The sequence below is a fragment of the Peromyscus leucopus genome, chromosome 22 (genome assembly GCF_004664715.2).
Source record: "Peromyscus leucopus breed LL Stock chromosome 22, UCI_PerLeu_2.1, whole genome shotgun sequence".
Taxonomy (NCBI): Eukaryota; Metazoa; Chordata; class Mammalia; order Rodentia; family Cricetidae; genus Peromyscus; species Peromyscus leucopus.
Window position 1 is genome coordinate 902,622 of NC_051081.1, and position 18,232 is coordinate 920,853.

At 63.1% G+C, this 18,232-nt stretch overlaps 1 protein-coding gene across 1 annotated transcript in view; it reads right to left on the reverse strand.

The window, feature by feature from the left end:
* Tcf3 (transcription factor 3) overlaps positions 1-18,232 on the reverse strand; it is a 29,257-nt gene that overhangs the window by 3,028 nt on the left and 7,997 nt on the right. The window contains 16 exon segments of the mRNA XM_028861178.2: positions 3,091-3,326; positions 3,503-3,635; positions 5,900-6,026; positions 6,099-6,257; positions 6,697-6,770; positions 7,363-7,441; positions 7,536-7,594; positions 7,952-8,084; positions 8,189-8,328; positions 8,331-8,345; positions 8,419-8,521; positions 9,992-10,044; positions 10,616-10,748; positions 11,186-11,253; positions 12,221-12,299; positions 12,430-12,503. Coding sequence (XP_028717011.1) covers positions 3,091-3,326; positions 3,503-3,635; positions 5,900-6,026; positions 6,099-6,257; positions 6,697-6,770; positions 7,363-7,441; positions 7,536-7,594; positions 7,952-8,084; positions 8,189-8,328; positions 8,331-8,345; positions 8,419-8,521; positions 9,992-10,044; positions 10,616-10,748; positions 11,186-11,253; positions 12,221-12,299; positions 12,430-12,503 — 1,665 coding nt within the window.

Genomic DNA, 18,232 nt, shown 5'->3' on the forward strand with positions numbered 1-18,232 from the left:
GGCCGGGGTGAGGACGGGGTGAGGACGGGGTGAGGACGGCCGGGGTGAGGACAGCCGGGGGGTGAGGACGGCCGGGGTGAGGACAGCCGGGGTGTGAGGACGGGGTGAGGACAGCCGGGGTGAGGACAGCCGGGGTGAGGACAGCCGGGGTGAGGACAGCCGGGGTGTGAGGACGGGGTGAGGACAGCCGGGGTGAGGACAGCCGGGGTGAGGACAGCCGGGGTGAGGACGGGGTGAGGACGGCCGGGGTGAGGACAGCCGGGGTGTGAGGACGGGGTGAGGACAGCCGGGGTGTGAGGACAGCCGGGGTGAGGACAGCCGGGGTGAGGACGCCGGGGTGAGGACAGCCGGGGTGAGGACGCCGGGGTGAGGACAGCCGGGGTGAGGACAGCCGGGGTGAGGACAGCCGGGGTGAGGACAGCCGGGGTGAGGACGGCCGGGGTGAGGACAGCCGGGGTGAGGACAGCCGGGTGTGAGGACGGCCGGGGTGAGGACAGCCGGGGTGAGGACGGCCGGGGTGAGGACGGGGGGGCGGGTGAGGACGGCCGGGTGAGGACAGCCGGGGTGAGGACGGGCCGGGGTGAGGACAGCCGGGGTGAGGACAGCCGGGGTGAGGACGAGCCGGGGGGTGAGGACAGCCGGGGTGAGGACAGCCGGGGTGAGGACAGCCGGGGTGAGGACGGACCGGGGTGAGGACGGCGGGTGAGGACAGCCGGGGTGAGGACGGCCGGGGTGAGGACGGGGGTGAGGACAGCCGGGGTGAGGACAGCCGGGGTGAGGACAGCCGGGGTGAGGACGGGGTGAGGACAGGGGTGAGGACAGCCGGGGTGAGGACAGCCGGGGTGAGGACGGGGTGAGGACAGCCGGGGGTGAGGACGGCCGGGGTGAGGAGCGGGGTGAGGACGGCCGGGGTGAGGACGGCCGGGGTGAGGACGCGGGGTGAGGACAGCCGGGGTGAGGACGGCCGGGGTGAGGACAGGCCGGGGTGAGGACGAGCCGGGGTGAGGACAGCCGGGGTGAGGACAGCCGGGGTGAGGACGGCCGGGGTGAGGACGGCCGGGGTGAGGACGGGGTGAGGACAGCCGGGGTGAGGACGGCCGGGGTGAGGACGGCCGGGGTGAGGACAGCCGGGGTGAGGACAAGCCGGGGTGAGGACGGCCGGGGGTGAGGACAGCCGGGGTGAGGACAGGCCGGGGTGAGGACGGGGGTGAGGACGGGGTGAGGACGGCCGGGGTGAGGACAGCCGGGGTGAGGACGGTGAGGACAGCCGGGGTGAGGACAGCCGGGGTGAGGACAGCCGGGGTGAGGACAGCCGGGGTGAGGACGGGGTGAGGACAGCCGGGTGAGGACAGCCGGGTGAGGACAGGGGTGAGGACGGCCGGGGTGAGACGGCCGGGGTGAGGACGGCCGGGGTGAGGACGGCCGGGGTGAGGACGGCCGGGGTGAGGACGGGGTGAGGACGGCCGGGGTGAGGACCAGGCCGGGTGTGAGGACAGGCCGGGGTGTGAGGACAGCCGGGGTGTGAGGACAGCCGGGGTGAGGACAGCCGGGTGTGAGGACAGCCGGGGTGTGAGGACAGCCGGGGTGAGGACAGTCGGGGTGAGGACGGCCGGGGTGAGGACAGCCGGGGTGAGGACGGCCGGGGTGAGGACGGCCGGGGTGTGAGGACGGCCGGGGTGTGAGGACGGCCGGGGTGAGGACGGGGTGAGGACAGCCAGGGTGAGGACGGCCGGGGTGAGGACGGGGGTGAGGACGGCCGGGGTGAGGACAGCCGGGGTGTGGACAGCCGGGGTGAGGACGGCCGGGTGAGGACGGCCGGGGTGAGGACGGCCCGGGGTGAGGACAGCCGGGGTGAGGACAGTCGGCGGTGAGGACAGCCAGGGTGAGGACGGCCGGGGTGAGGACGGCCGGGGTGAGGACAGCCGGGGTGAGGACAGCCGGGGTGAGGACGGCCGGGGTGAGGACGGCCGGGGTGAGGACGGCCGGGGTGAGGAAAGCCGGGGTGAGGACAGCCGGGGTGTGGACAGCCGGGGTGAGGATAGCCGGGGTGAGGACAAGGTCACCGTGGACACCAGTCAGTGTAGGGAGCACTGTGGAGCAGGGTGTGGGAGAGCTGTGATGTCAGTGGGGAGTCGGGAATCGCCAGCACAGGGTCACGGTGTGGACAGGGCCAGGCGGTGGAGATGGGGTCACTGTGTGGATGAGGTCACTGTGTGGATGAGGTCGGTCGGTGTGGACAGGGTGAGTGTGGATGGGGTCAGTCAGGGTGGACGGGGTCACAGTGTGTGGACGGGGTCACTGTGTGCGGACGTGGTCACTGTGTGTGGACGTGGTCTCTGTGTGTGGACGTGGTCACTGTGGACGTGGTCACTGTGGACGTGGTCAGTGTGTGTGGACGTGGTCAGTGTGTGTGGACGTGGTCAGTGTGTGTGGACGTGGTCAGTGTGTGGACGTGGTCAGTGTGTGTGGACGTGGTCTCTGTGTGTGGACGTGGTCACTGTGTGGACGGGGTCAGTATGTGTGGACGTGGTCTCTGTGTGGACGTGGTCTCTGTGTGGACGTGGTCAGTGTGTGTGGACGTGGTCAGTGTGTGTGGACGTGGTCACTGTGTGGACGTGGTCAGTGTGGACGTGGTCAATGTGTGGACGTGGTCAGTGTGTGTGGACGTGGTCAGTGTGGACGTGGTCAGTGTGTGTGGACGTGGTCAGTGTGTGTGACGTGTCAGTGTGTGTGACGTGGTCAGTGTGTGTGGACGTGGTCAGTGTGTGTGGACGTGGTCAGTGTGTGTGGACGTGGTCAGTGTGGACGTGGTCAGTGTGTGTGGACGTGGTCAGTGTGGACGTGGTCAGTGTGTGTGGACGTGGTCACTGTGTGTGGACGTGGTCACTGTGTGGACGTGGTCAGTGTGTGTGGACGTGGTCACTGTGTGCGGACGGGTCAGGGCAGCAGTGTGGGAGCGGAGCATGGCCGTCAGTTCAGGGGGTCAGGACAGGGAGCAGCGGGCGCGGGGCGCTCGGGGAGGCGGGTCCCCGCTCTGGCGGGCAGCGGGGAGGGGGAGGCGGAGGCGCGGGCCGCGGGCCGCCCACTGACCTCGCACCTGCTGCTCCAGGCTGAGGATGACGGCCACGGCCTGGTGCAGGATGAGCAGTTTGGTCTGCGGCTTCTCGCTGCTGAGGTGCAGCTGGCACATGCGGCCCAGCTCCTTAAAGGCCTCATTGATGTCGCGGACGCGCAGGCGCTCGCGCGCGTTATTGGCCACCCGGCGCTCCTTCTCCCGCTCGGCCTTCTGCTCTGGGGGGAGAAGGTCGTCCTCGTCCTCGTCTGGGCTACGGGGGAGGGGGGCCGGGGCCAGAGGGAGACAGTGAGCTGGCGAGGCGGCCTGGGGGGCCTCCCGGGGTCTGTGTGCACGTGTGTCACGTGTGTGCACGTGTGTCACGTGTGTGTGCGCCTGTGGCGTGTGATGCGTGCGTGCGTGCGTGGCCCGAGGGGAGGGGGTTGGCACCTGGTGCGCGTGCGTGGGGCCTTCAGGTCCTTCTTGTCCTCCTCGGCGTCGGCCACGGACGTGTTCTCCTCGTCGTCTTTCTCCTCTCGCTTGATCTCACTGGCGCCTGGCGCGGCACCCGCCCTCCCGAGTCCTGGAAGAAGCGGGGGATGAGGGGGGCAGCGGCCACCAAGCTGCCCTGGGGGCCCCTGGCCGGGGTGCAGCCTCATTGGTGGGGGAGATAAAGAAAGATGAAAAATGAACGAGGCCCCCAGGACTGCTGCCCCAGGCCACGATTGGAGGCGCTCCCTCCGCACCCAGGGCCGGCCTGACGCCCAGCAGGACTGGGATCCGGCCTGACGCCCAGCAGGACTGGGATCCGGCCTGACGCCCAGCAGGACTGGGATCCGGCCTGACGCCCAGCAGGACTGGATCCGGCCTGACCCCCAGCAGGACTGGGATCCGGCCTGACGCCCAGCAGGACTGGGATCCGGCCTGACCCCCAGCAGGACTGGGATCCGGCCTGACCCCAGCAGACTGGATCCGCCTGACCCCCAGCAGGACTGGATCCGGCCTGACCCCCAGCAGGACTGGGATCCGGCCTGACCCCCAGCAGGACTGGGATCCGGCCTGACCCCCAGCAGGACTGGGATCCGGCCTGACGCCCAGCAGGACTGGGATCCGGCCTGACCCCAGCAGACTGGGATCCGCCTGACCCCCAGCAGGACTGGGATCCGGCCTGACCCCCAGCAGGACTGGGATCCGGCCTGACCCCCAGCAGGACTGGGATCGGCTGACCCAGCAGGACTGGGATCCGGCCTGGGATCCGGCTTCCGCACAGGGCGGCTGGGGACAGACTGGGGACGGACACGCGCTGTTTGAAGACTGCACCTTCACGGCTCTGACAGGCGGGAGACAAACCCTGCTGTCAATTCTGGGGCAGGGAACGAGCGATGGACCGAGACAGAAGGAGCCCGAGAGCGGGCACCCATCGCCCCAGCACGTGGGGGTGGATGGAGGAGAAGGGGTCACAGGTTCAACCCCCCCCCCCCCCCCCGTGTTACACAGTGAGGTGTCTAAAAGAAAACACTAAACCCCTAACGCTGACGCGGTGGCACATGCCATCACCCCAGCCCTTGGAGGCCTCAGAAAGAGACCGCAAGTTCAAGGTCACCTCAGCTACACACAACGCCGGGTGCGGGAGCAACCTGGGGATCAACGGGCCGGCTGGGGAGGCGCCGCGGGGGAACGTGGAAAAGACGCGTTCACAGTTGACACTCGGACTGGGCGCCTCCTGCGGGACGTCACCCCTGGCCGCCCACTCCATCCCCACACAGCCCTGAACACCGCCAACGGCGTCCCTGAGGCCACCAGGAGGCACCTGTGAACTCCAGGGGGGACACTTCTGTCCTGCACTGGCCGCATGCTCCCGCAGCCCAGAGGCCCCGCACGCTGGCCGCGCCACAGCCTCTCCCCCCCCCCCCCCCCGGCACAGCCTCCCTCCCCCCCCATGCCCCTTGCTCTCTCCTAGGCTCTGCCGACCCCGGGCCTCGCACAGGCCGCACCTTCCTGCCGGGGCCTCCTGTCACCTCCAGACTCAGCGTCACCGCCACCCGAGACACCGGCCCACTTCCCTTCCACACTCGCCCTAAACTACAGCCCGCTGGCCCTAACGTCCCCGAAAACGGCTGCAGGGAGCGAGCCCGCCACCGTGCCGACCTCCACCGTGGGAACGGCGCCTGTCCCAGGCCCGCATCTGAGAAGCGCTCCCCGCCGGGAACCAGCCTGGCCCTGCTGGGACCCCAGTGTCCCCAGCTGAATCAGAACACCGCAGCAGTCCCAAGCTTTCCGGCTGCAGTGAGGATCTCCAGTCAGACCACTGACGGCTCTTGGCCCCTCGGTGGCAGGTGACAGGCCGTGTGCGCCCGTGTGCGGGTGTTTGCACGTGTGCGCACACACATGCACACGCACATAGGAATAAGGACAGAGAGCAGAGAAAGACGCCCATCAAGTGCCCTGTTCTGGTCACTTAACCCCGCCCCCAGAGCTCGCTGTTTTACCGCTAAGCTGGGTGTCCCCCCCTCCCTCCCACCTCCGGCGGTGTGTACCCCCCTCCGCCCCTCCGGCTCCTCAGTGACGGCTTACGAGGCGCACACTCAGGCTCTCACGTGAAAAGCACCAACCGAACAACGGCCCCAACACTGTGGCTTTTAGTTTTGAGGTCCAGGCTCTCAGGAACCCGGCCGGGGCTTGCCAACTGCAGCTCCCGGGCGCAGGAGGCGCAGGAGGCCCCGGCGGCCCCGGCACACAGCCCCGTGCACGCAGCTCAGGTGTGCGCGCTTCAGCAGCTAAGCACGGCTGCGCCGCCCCTCCGGCCCCCCTCCGGCCCCCCTCCGGCCCCCTCCCGCCGGGACGTACCACTGTAAGAGTCAGAGGGCCGCTGCGAGAGGTCGGGGAGCGAGCTGGGCTGGCTGGGGAGGCTGGCATGGTTATGCAACAGGCTGGCACCACTGGCGAGTCCATCCTCGGGGTGGCTTCCACTGACCTATGGAGGAGAGACGTCAGCGTGGCCAGAGCCGCTGTGAGCCACCCACCCCGGCCCCAGGCTGACACTCACCAGGCCTGCGTGCCGCCCGCCCAGTGGCATGGGGCCTGCGAAGCTCGTGGCCAGTGCCCCGTGGCCAGGCAAAAGTCCGTGGAGATCGCCGGCGGTGCCCACGGCGTGGCTGCGGAGGACATGGATGGCCTCATCCAAGCGATCCTCCATCTTGCTCTGCTGTGAGTGTGGGCAGGGAAGGCGCTGAGGGGAGCGTGCACATGCGTGTGCGCTCACACACACACCGCACACAGGGTCTCCCTCTGAGGCCCAGGCTGAAGTCAAACCTGTCATCCCCCTGCCTCACACCTGAAGACGCTTTAACTCCTCCTAACCCTCTCGCCTCCACCTCCTGAGTACAGGTGACAGGTGGACATACCACAGCCAAGATCTGAGGTGCCAGCGAGGCCTGCCCACCGCGCCCCGGCCCGGCAGCGGGTCCCTTCTGTCCCCGCCCCTCCTGAAGACCCGGGCTTCCCAAGGCTCAGCCACCGCCTCTCTCGAAGCTGCCCCTCTGACGCTGAGTCGACCTCTCTCCCTGACGGGCTCCGTACTCCGACTCTGCGGCACCAGCATTGGCCGGCACTTGGTGCCTGGCCGGCAGGGAAGGGACACTCACCAGGCCATGGAGACCCCCATCGTAGCTGGGAGATAAGGCACTGGGCGCTCCTGCCCGGGGCCACTGTGATGTCCCTGGAGGGGAAGGAAAGGCATGAAGGAGGACGGGCGTTGGGGACAGGGAAGGAGTGAGACCCACAGCTGGACGCCCTCAGGGACGCCCTCAGCCACGCAGACACCAGCTCCTGCTCCATTTTCCAAGCCCACCTCCTCCTGACTGGGGAACACAACCCGACCCCGAGGAGCCAGCCTCGACACAACAGCTTCCGGGTGAACGTCAGGGACCCCAGGGGCGGTTCCTCTCTGTCCTTCCACACCAAGGACCACAGCTCCGAACCCAAGCCAAGGGCGGGCCTTGAACTCTCAGAGACCCCCTGCCTCTGCCTCCCGAGCGCGGGATCAAGGTGTGCGCCACACCAGGCAGAGCCATCTCCCCAGACGTCCAGAGGCTTCCGGCTGCCACGTCCCCCGGCCCTTGCCGATGCCCCGCCACCACCCACCCCGGAGTGGTGTGCCTCACCATCGCCCTGCCCCCGGCCAGCGATCGGGGTCTAACGCTGGTCTGACAGGTGGAGCCCACCTCACCCTCACGGCGCTACCTGGCCAGGGCTGCCGACTGGGGACAGCCCTGAGGTCACTCCGGTTCCCACGCCCATCCCATACACACCTGGCAGGCCCTGGGGGGAGCCCACAGGCGTCGAGGGGCTGGGCGAGAAATTATTGCTGGAGTGATCTGGGGAGTAGATCTGCAGTGGTGGGACAGAGGGACGGGCGGGGTCAGGGCCACCACGAGGCCACCGGAGCCCCGCTCTGACCCCACCGGCCCGGGCCCCCGCTCACCGAGGCCAGTGCCTTCCCAAGAGCGTCCCCTGAGCTGCTGGCTGGAGTCCCTCGGGCACCTGCTGGGGGAGACAGGTCAGCCCCGCGCTGGGAGCCTCCATCCCGCGAGCCGGATGGGACCTCCCCGTGATGACACCCACCTCCCCGGTGTCAGCACAGGCAGCAGTGACCAGTGTCCAAGTCTTGCCCAACACTGACGAACAAGGCTCCCTTTGCCTCAGTTTCCCCCAGAGTACAGTGGAAGACCCACTTTTCATGGGGCCTGTTCCTAATATTCCAGGGCCAACCTGGGGCGGCACAAAGAGGGGCCCCCGCCCTCCAGCTCTGGGGCCCCGCAGGTGTCCCATCTCCACGGAGCCCCGAGGCCCTTCCCTTGGCTCCCACCCAGGCCCAGGGAATCCTGAGTGTGACCTCACCCATGAGGCTGTCGGCCCCGCTCACGGGTGGCGTGTGGCCAGAGGTTCCCCCGTAAGTGCCAGAGGCGGCGGCGGCGAAGCTGGACACAGCTGGGAGCGTGCCGTTGACCTCGGATCCGTGCAGCTGGTAGCTCTGAGGGGACAATGAGACGAGGACCAGGGCGATGGGTGAGGGGTGGGCAGGACCGGGCAGGTGCCGGCACCACCCGGGCCCGCCCACACCACCACGGCACCTACCATGCGTTCCTGCTGCTGGAGGCCCCCAAAGGCACCGCTGCCCACAGAGCTGCTGCCCGGTGCAAGGGGCAGAGGGGACGAGGCGTCACCCAACATGGGACCAAAGCCTGCCTGGCCGGGGGGACTCCAGAGCTCCGCCGGGGGTGCAGGCCGCCGTCTGTGTGGAGGAGGATGGTGAGGCTGGGGACCTGGCTCTGCAGAGCCCCCCCCCTCCCCCGAGCCTCACGCACCTGCCACGTAGAAGGGGGAGGGGTAGGCGCTGCTGGGGGTCTTGGCGGAGGGGTAGGCGACAGTATCCCTGACGTAGCTGTCACCTGAGCTGGGCGGGTACACCTGCAGGAGAGCACGGTCAGGAGGGGGGCACTGCTCCCCAGCCCCACCCTCCTGAACGCCTCCCCGCCTGCGGTCAGGAATGCCCGACCCAGGCCCGAGGATCTGAGGCGCTGGTGACCTCACTCTCCTTCACCGCCTCTTACAGACCGCTTCTGCCTCTCGGGAACACCGTGGCCTGCCTTCACATAGCAAACTCCTACTGAATGCGCAAAGCCCCATCTCCAGTGCCCAGCTCTCGATCTTCCCTTATCTAGCATTTGCTCTGTGGCCTAGGATCCCTGTCCCTCTGGGTAGACGGGATCCTAGGCCACAGAGGCAGGGTCCCAGCCGAGCATCTGGGCCGGGCTCCCCCGCAGCATGGAAGGGGTAGAGGGAGCACCCAACGGCATCGACCCTGACCGGATGGCACTGGCTGGAACTCTGACAGCTTAGAGAAACAGAGTGGGGGTCTACCACCAATGCCTGCCCTGGCACAGCACTGGGAGGGATGCTGCTCAGCCTGCCCTGGCACAGCACTCGGAGGGGATCGGCTGCTCAGGCCTGCCCTGGCACAGGACTCGGGAGGGATCGGCTGCTCAGGCCTGCCCTGGCACAGCACTGGGAGGGGATCGCTGCTCAGGCCTGCCCTGGCACAGCACTGGGGAGGGGATCGGCTGCTCAGGCCTGCCCTGGCACAGGACTCGGGAGGGGATCGGCTGCTCAGGCCTGCCCTGGCACAGCACTCGGGAGGGGATCGGCTGCTCAGGCCTGCCCTGGTAGGGGAGCAGGCAGCAGGTCTAAGCTGGCTGCTGGGTTAACTTCCACCAAGCTGAACTGGGTTCTGCTGGTCAAAGTCTCGGATCCCAGCTCTGCTCCCCCAGTGTGTTTCTGGGGAGCCTTGGTCTATGCCCTCCACCACGGCCCACACTAGTACTGACATCAGTGAGGACCGCAGGGTTCCGGGGACACAGAGGAAGCAAGGTGCACCGAGTAGCTCAGGCCACCCTAGAACTCATGACCTTACCTCCCCAGGGCTGGGGGAGGCCGCCAGCCCGGAGAATCCAGCACACTGCCTTTCCTAATGTGATTAAATCACAGGCGCATGGCGCCGTGAACCTCCGAGGGCCAGCCACCATCTGCCAGGATGGGCAACCAGCCAAACGCCAAGCCGGTGGGCGGGGCGGGACACTTCCAGCCTTGGCAGGTGGGTGTGGCTGGGGAATAGGCGGGTCCTGGCTGCCCCAGCTCACAGGGCGCCCATCACCCACCACCACCACCACCACTGTTAAGAGGTTGCAGCTACAAAAACCCACTCCTACAGCAAGAGGGAGTGAGGCGGACCTGAGGAAGGACTTCCCTGACGAAGAGGGGCATGCTCAGTTCACACACGTTCCCTCAAAGCCTGGTCACCCACAGGATGTGGCCACAGCTCCTGGCATGGAAAACCCACCAAGCCAGAGACGGTAGGCTCCAGGCCTGACCCATACTCACGGAGGAGGGAAGACCAGGTGGGACCTTCCGGACTTTCTTGGGCTGTGTATCTGCTGGGAACAATAGCAGGAGGAAGGTCGTCTGCCCACCGCCCTCTCCACATACCCTCATGGGGACCCTACTGCAGTCAGGGGCCTCATGAACGCAGCCACGAAAACCTGGCTCCTAGCCTGGTTGAGGTGACGCACACCTTTAATCCCGGCACTCGGGAGGCAGAGGCAAGTGAATTTCTGACCTAGAGGCCAGCCTGGGCTACAGAGTGAGTTCCAGGACAATCAGGGCTACACAGAGAAACCCCATCTCAGAAAACAAATCTAAAGACCCAGGGTCCCACCCACGGGGCTCCAGGATCGCGATTCAAGAAAACACAGGGGGATCCCCTGCACAGAGAAACCCAGGGGTCAGGACAGCCCAGCAGACCTCTCCCAGGCCACCCCGCTCCCCAATGCCGGGGCAGCAGCCCCAGGGCCGGCACACCCTGTGGGTGCAGATCTAGGTACCTACTGCGAGGCCCTCAGTGCAAGTGTGCCGCCAGCCTATCACCTCCCAGGGGCTGGCACCCCTGTGGCCACCGAGGCTCCGCGGCCCCCAGCCCAGGCGTCAGTCCTCAGCCCCCCAACTCACCGAGGCCACCGTCTGCAGCCCTCCGCCGAGGGTTGCCGGAGTATGAGGGGTAATACTGGGAGCCGCTCTTGACACCCGACGGGGACAGGGGCCCGGGGCTGCTGAGGCCCAGCTCTCCTGGCAGGAAGCCAGCCTGGAGGAGGAGGACACCAGGAAGCTGGGGCTGATGTCTAGATCCAGGCCGATCCCCGTCTGGGGACCCTACCAGCTGTGGAGATCAATGCCACAAGAGCAGACCAGGGCTGGGCCAGGCCCCCAAGCCTCGCTGCTGCACAGTGCCCAGGATGCACCCTCTCACCCGGGGGCACAGAGGCCCATGCTGGGGCCTGCCCCATGGAAGCAGGGGAGACAGGGCTTTGAGCACCATGTCTGGATGCTGCCCAGATCTGCTCCTCACGTGGGGTGGGGCTACTGAGCGGCTCGGGACTTGAGAGGTGACATGAACATGACAATCCTCGGTGCACAGCCTGGTCCCAGCTGGGGCTTAACAACTGCAGGGCCCCGGTACAGTCTCAGCCCCAAGGGTCATCTCGGAGGTCGGGCCACCTCCGCCCTTCTGCCTCAGTTTACCTGACTCAGGGCACCAACACTGGTATCTCTCCCAAAGGCGGCATAGGTGCTCCGCTCGCTGCCCTTGCCTGCAAGGGACAGAAGGAGGTCACCAGAGACCCCAGGAGGGCCCCTCAGATGGTGGGGGTCACAGAGGCTTCTGGCCAGGGTCCTGTCTGGCCAGGCCCAGCTGCTCAGTCCCCTGGATACAGAACAGGGGACAAGGGGACCCTTCCAACACTGGGACCAACTGACCTGCGTGCTCTTCTGTTACCTTTTCTTTGTCTGAGTTATTATTTTACATGCATGAGTGTTTTACCTGCACGTATGTCTGCACACGTGCGTGCCTGGAAGAGGACATCAGATTCCTTGGGATCAGCGTTATGGATGCTGTGAGCCACCACGGGCCTGCCTCGACTGAACCTAGGTTCTCTGCAAGAGCACCAAGCGCTCTTAACTGCTGAGCTGTCTCTCCTGCCCTGATTTGTTTTGAGACGGGGGCTCACGTAGCCCAGGCTAGCCCTAACTTCCTAATTGTCCTGCTTCAGCCTCCGGAGTGGCTGGATTCTGAAGGCTGTTGACTCTGTCAGCCCTCAGAGCTCACAGGGTCCACCCTGGGGAACGGGAGCAGGGCGTTGGGTTGAGGGGAGAGGACAGGCTGGACCGGACACAGCTGGCCTCTGTGGGAACTGCCCTGTGGCCCTGTCAGGCAGGACACCCGAGGAAGAGGCCGGAGAAGGAAGCCCAAAAGGGAACATGCACCTCACAACGGCAGAGGCCACTCTGGGCCACTCTGGAAGGAGCCGGGGTCAGCGCTGACCAGTTCCGGACTCTAGAACACATCAACCTTCATGGTTTTTCAGGCCTTCTGACCCTGCCTGTCAGTTCCCCATTCCCCACGGAAGCAGGTTCACAACCATCCGTGCGGGAAGTGGCATCTGGCACACGGCCTGCCTCGATGCCCAGGCCGGGCAGAGGCCGGGGCTACCGGTGTGCTGTCTGGAGTTCCACTGTGCCCCGAGGCCCTCCTGGGCTCACAGCGGCGGCCACACTCACCTCCCAGCCCCGGTCCCAGGAAGGTGGCAGAAGGCAGGCTGCTGTGGGACTCACTGAAGTGGGCGCCTTCGCTGTACGTCTGGGGAGACAGGCAGGGGGAGACCCCAGGGGCTGAGCGCAACTGTCCCAGAGGCCGACCAGAGGCCGACCAGAGGCCGACTCCTCACCCCCTGCCCGGGAAAGGAGACCCAGGGACCCGGGCGTCTCACCCGGCTGGGATCGAAGGAAGAGCTGTTCTGATCACTGCTGCCCCAGGAGCCTGAGCTGGGTCGGTCCTCAAGTCCTGGAGGAGGCAAAGAGAAGCCTAGCCCAGTTTCCAGGGGACCCAGAAGGCTTCAGGATCCCTCCTGCACCCAGATATGCCCACAGCAGTAAGGCAGGCGTTTCCAGCCACAGCCCGGGACTCTGTTCCTACAAAGGCCGCTGCAGCTTAGTCATGTGGCCTCCAGCTGTCTGGGGCAGACTTCTACTCATCTGTCAAAACCTCTGCTGCTGTGCCCACTCTGTCCCATGGCCAGGCCTCTTGTTTAGGCCTATGTCTGCTCATGCAGGACTGGGCATCTGAGTCAGACATGGTGACTTCAGAAGGGTCTTCAGAAGTAGGGTCTCCCTTGGAAGGGGGCCCCCAATGGGGAGGCTGACTCTGTTGGATGGGGACAGAGGAACACCTGGCTTGGGCTCCTGCAGCCTCAGAGGAAGGTCAGTGGTGTATATGGTTAGACGGGCTAAGCAGCCTGGAGAGCAGAGGACCTTGTCCTGAGGGGCGGGGTAAAGCAGGGCCGGGCCCTTATCTCCCCCAACACTCCTCTCGGCAGCCAACGGCCTCTGCCCCAGAACAGCCTCCACCTGCAGCAAATTCGCTCCTTCCTGGCACCCCGGGCCGCCCCTATGCACAGGGACCCCAGGGTCCAACCTTGATTCCACCCCCACACTGGCTACATGACCATGCTGTGTGCCTCAGTTTCCCTGTTGTAAATGCACCACCAAGCAGGCGCAGGACTGAAGTGTCCACGTCCACTTTCTAGATGGGGGTGGGGGGCGCGGCAGGCTCCTGTGCTCAGCCTCCCCTCTGCACCCCACGCACCCCCTGCCACCCAGCTCCGCACCAGAAACTTTCAAACCCCAGAGACTTTATTACGAGCCTTTGTGTTCATCAACTGCTCCCTGGAGAATCGTGTTTAATTGTGGTCTAATTTACATAATTATGCATATTAATCTCCCAGCCTCATGAATATTCACCCCTCGATTACTCCTTCCTGTTTCCCGGATAAAGTTCCAGTGTGTTGGCAGTGGGGGGCTGGGACGAAGCCCTGGGGGCTCCAGGAACCCCTCCAGCATCAGGTGCAGTCTGTGGGTGTCTACACCCCAAAATTTTTAGCTGTGCGTGGGGTAGGCAGGCAGGCAACACCCACATTGCTGTGGTCCCACTTAACCCTCATTCAGCATTAACCCCAGGGGTATACAGAACGCCCTGGAAGCCCACAGCAGCCTGGGTGACCCCTGAACTCAGCAGAGTGTCCCATCCCCCAGAGCCTGGCACTGTTGAGGACTCCCCAAGACCTTCCAGCACAAATCTCGTTCCATTCTATAAATGACAAAACTCAGGAGGCCCCTCCCCCACCCCATTAATACAGTTATTAAAATCACCCCACTGATAAATTATGCATCTTAATAACCCCAACATGAATATTCATAGCAGTTTCACTTGCATAGTAATTAAAACGGTCTAATAGAAGATGTTGGTGCCAGGCGCTCTCTCTCACTCTCTCTTCACAATCTCTCCTCATGCCCCTCAAGGTGAAGCACCAGGAGACAGGCCCCTCTACCCAGAGCTTGGCTCAATCAAGCCCAGACAACTTAGGAGAAGGCCCACAGGGTTCTATTCTTCTGTGAGCATTGTTGACACTTCGGCCCCTGACTTGCTTTTATAAATAAAGTTTTACTGGTACAGGGCTCTCCTGTTCATGTGGTGTCTACAGCTGTATTCACAACAGGGTTCACATATTCATTCTTAGGCCCATCACGGAGACGGTCCCCTGCCCTGGTGTGGAGGACAACGTGGGAGCGCAGCTCACCAGGAGCAGCCCACAGTACGGTGGGACTCAGCGTGGCCCCCCACTATCTCCACAGGGGCTGGGGGACGTCAGCTCACGGCACCAGCTCCACGTGAGTCTTCTGATCAGGTACATGGACCAACTTACCAACCCCAACCATCTCTTCTCACGTCCACAGACGACGTCAGCCCACGCGGCCGGGGTCGGGTCACATCCACCCAAGGTGGGCTGACACTGTCCTAAGCAAGCCCGACAAAGCTCTCACACAGAACCTGCCTTCCTCCCACCACCACCTCCACCCAGGACGACGGAAACAAAGGCATGAGAGCAAAAGAACAAAACGAGGGCTGGAGACGGCTCAGTGGTTAGAGCACTGGCTGCTCTTCCAGAGGTCCTGAGTTCGATTCCCAGGGTCCACATGGTAGCTCAACACTGCAATTCCAGGTCCAGGAATTCTACGCCATTGCACTCACATCTCCATATGCATACTCCCACACAGATAACACACACACACACACACACACACACACATATTTGAAAGAGTAAAAGTAACCAAAAAAAATCCAACAAAACAAAACAAAAAAAGAAAACAAATATGGCTGCATGACTAAGATGGCCGTGACACAAAGACAGAAAACTCAGCATAGAACAGCATTATGTGAGAATTCTGGGCGGGGCTCTACCCTGACCACGCCCCAGCCCCTCACTGGGGGATTCTAGGCGGGGCTCCACCACGACCACGCCCCCAGCCTCTCACTGGGGGATTTTGGGCGGGGCTCCACCATGACCACGCCCCCAGCCCCTCACTGGGGCTTCTGGGTGGGGCTCCACCCCGACCACGCCCCCACTCTCTCTTCAAAGTCAGGCCTTGGGCTGAGGGCAGACTAGGTGGTTTGCATCTGCTTAGCATGCTTGAGGCCCTAGACTCCATCTTCACACACCCACTAATAATCAAAAGTGTGAACACATGGATTCTAAACTCAGGGAAAGAAAGATAAGAACTTTTAAAAGAGAAATTAAGATAAAAGTGGAAAGGAGTTGATGGCAAATATCGATTCTTCTCCAAGAAGATCCCACGGTAAGATCAATACAACAGACCCAGGAGGGTCAAGGACAAAGGGACAGAGGCAGGAAGGCAGCCTTACAGACAGACAGACGACAGCCTTACAGGCAGCCGTGGAACATCAGAAACCTGACTGGAACAGACGGCTGTTCTGAGGAGTGGGGCTCACACAGCCAGGCTGGCCTGAACTCACAACCCTCCCTGCCCCCTCCTGAGTGCTGGGATGGCACAGTGAGCCAGTGAGGGGCCGGGCACAGCCTCTGAGTGGGAATGGATGATCCTCGAAGGACTGGCTGGCGACAGGGACCAGGCTGGGTCAGTGAGAGGGCACTCAGGGCAGGCTTGGCTGGCCAATCAGATCAGGGGATTCCAGAAACCGAGGGGCAGCAGGGGTGAGCAGATGCTGGGGAGATGGCCTTACCAGGACGTCCTCACCACGGAAGCATGAGGACTCACCCAAAAAGCCAGGCACAGTGCTACACACACTCGGGACCCCAGCACTGGCGGGGCAGACAGGAAGATCCCCGAGACCCAGTGGCCGGCCAGCTTAGCTGGATAGGAGAGCACCAGGTGTTAAGGTACTGTTTCAAAAACCACAGTGGCGCCAGGCAGTGGCAGCGCACGCCTTTAATCCCAGCACTCCAAGGCAGAGGCAGGAGGATCTCTGTGAGTTCCACGACAGTCAGGGCTACAGAGAAACTCAGTCTCAAAGAAGAAAAAAAAACCAAAAAAACCAAAACAAAACAAAAACCACAACAACAACAACAACAACAAAAAAAAAAAGAAAGCAGGTTGAATAGCATGGAGAGCAACAGCCAGCCAGGAAGCAGCGCCCTCCACGGCCTCTGCCTCAGCTCCAGGTTCCTGCCCCAGTGTCCCTCATGATGGACTGTGACGTCTAAGCCAGACAGACACTGTCCTCTCCAACCTGGTTCTGGTCACCATGTCTGCCCCGGCGACAGAAAGCACACTGGGATTCTCTAAGAGAAGACTCTCTATGACACTGGTCAGCCACTGTTGTTTGAGACAGGGTTTCTCTGTGCAGCCCTGGCTGTCCTGGAACTCACTCCGTAGACCAGGCTGGCCTCGAACTCAGATCCGCCTGCCTGTGCCTCCCGCGTGCTGGGATTCAGGCGTGGTCACCCACTCTGGCCTGAAAGAGTTCTGAGCTTGATCCAGACAGATCCAAAGGTTTACGTAGGGCTGACACAGCACAGGACAGAACCCACGCTGTCCACGGGCTGTGGCACCTGCCCTGGGTACCGTCTCTGGAAACACCAGCCAACACCACAGTTGGGAGGAGCTGGGAAGGCAGGCTGTTGTGGGATACTCGTACGCCGTGTGAAGATGTGCTGACGTGATTGGTGGAATAAAAAGCTGACCAGTCCATAGCTAGGCAGGAGGTAGAGGCGGGACTTCCGGGAGAGGAGGAGGAATGTGGGCCAGAGGAGACAGGGAGGGGAGACAGGAGACGGAAGAAGAGGTAATGCCACGTGATGGAGCATAGATCAGTAGAAACTGGTTAACTGAAGTTATAAGGGCAGGTTGGGAACAAGCCCAAGCTATCAGCAGAGCTTTCATAGTGAGAAGTCTCCATGCCATTATTTGGGAGCTGGCAGGCGGGGACAGAAACAGACTCATTACAGAAGGCCGCCTGCTTAGGGACGGTAACGGACTGAACTTGGTGGAGAAGAGCAGAAACATTACGGGGTGGAGAGAGGCAACCCAGCGAAACAGGAGGGGACCCCCCAAAATGTAACACAGAAGCCCACGCTGACCTCCGATTTGTTATCTAGCTGAGAATGACCTGAACTGCTCATCCCTCCCCCATTACCCAGTGCTGGGGTGACGGGGTACCACCATGTTCTCGTGCTCCCGGGGTGGAACCCAGGGTCTTGTGTGTGCAAGGTGGCCGCCACACCCTCCAGCCACAAGCCTGGTCCCAGCGATCTCATACTTCTACGTTCAGAGCTTATTTTAAAAACTAGTAAAGGCTGTGTATGTGACTCAGCACAGAATGCGTTTGTTTGTTTTGAGACAGGATCTCACTCTGTAGCCCTGGCTAACCTGGAACTCGGAGATCCCCCTGCCTCTGTCTCCCCACTGCTAGGATTGAAGGGGTGCACCACTGTGTGGCAGCAACTGAATTCTCGCCTTCCATTCTGGAAAGTCCTGATCCAATCCCCAGTCGGCAAATAAAACAAACATAAAATCGACCCCCTCCGCCAGACGGCTGACTCGGCAGTTCCCAGCACGGGCTGCCCTCGCAGAGGCCCCAGGCCCCGTTCCCAGCACCCACATGCAGCCATCTGTGACTCCAGCTCCAGGGGATCTGACACCCTCTTCTGGTCACCACAGGCACCGGGCATGCACGTGACGTACAGACACACATGCAGACAGGACACCCACACACATAAAATAAACCAACAAACCCCAGAAAGCCACTCCGAGGAAATCTCTCGAAGACGTTTCAAACAACCCCAGAACCCCTCTGCACTGTTTCTGTTGTCTGACTCAACCTCCCCGGCTCCGGTGACGAGAAGGCCGGAGAAGCCTGCCTATGTAAAGTGTGACCACACACCAACACGGGCTGTGTAGGGTGGGGTACGGGGCAGCCCTGTTCAGTTAGAAGGGAACCCAAGTTTCAGCCTCCTGATCATTTCCATAGGTGTAACCACTGCATCCACACTCTGCACCTGTGAGGACCCGGAACTCCAAGAACGTCACCCAAAGTTATCATGTATCACACAGTGCTTTAGAAATGGAGGTCATAATTGCTCTTAAGACGTGGTGGCCTCACTACGGTGCCCTGGAAACCTGGAGTCCCCTGTGTAGACCAGGCTGGCTTCTGCCTCCTGAGTGAGTGTTGGGATTAAAGGTGTGCACCTCCACATG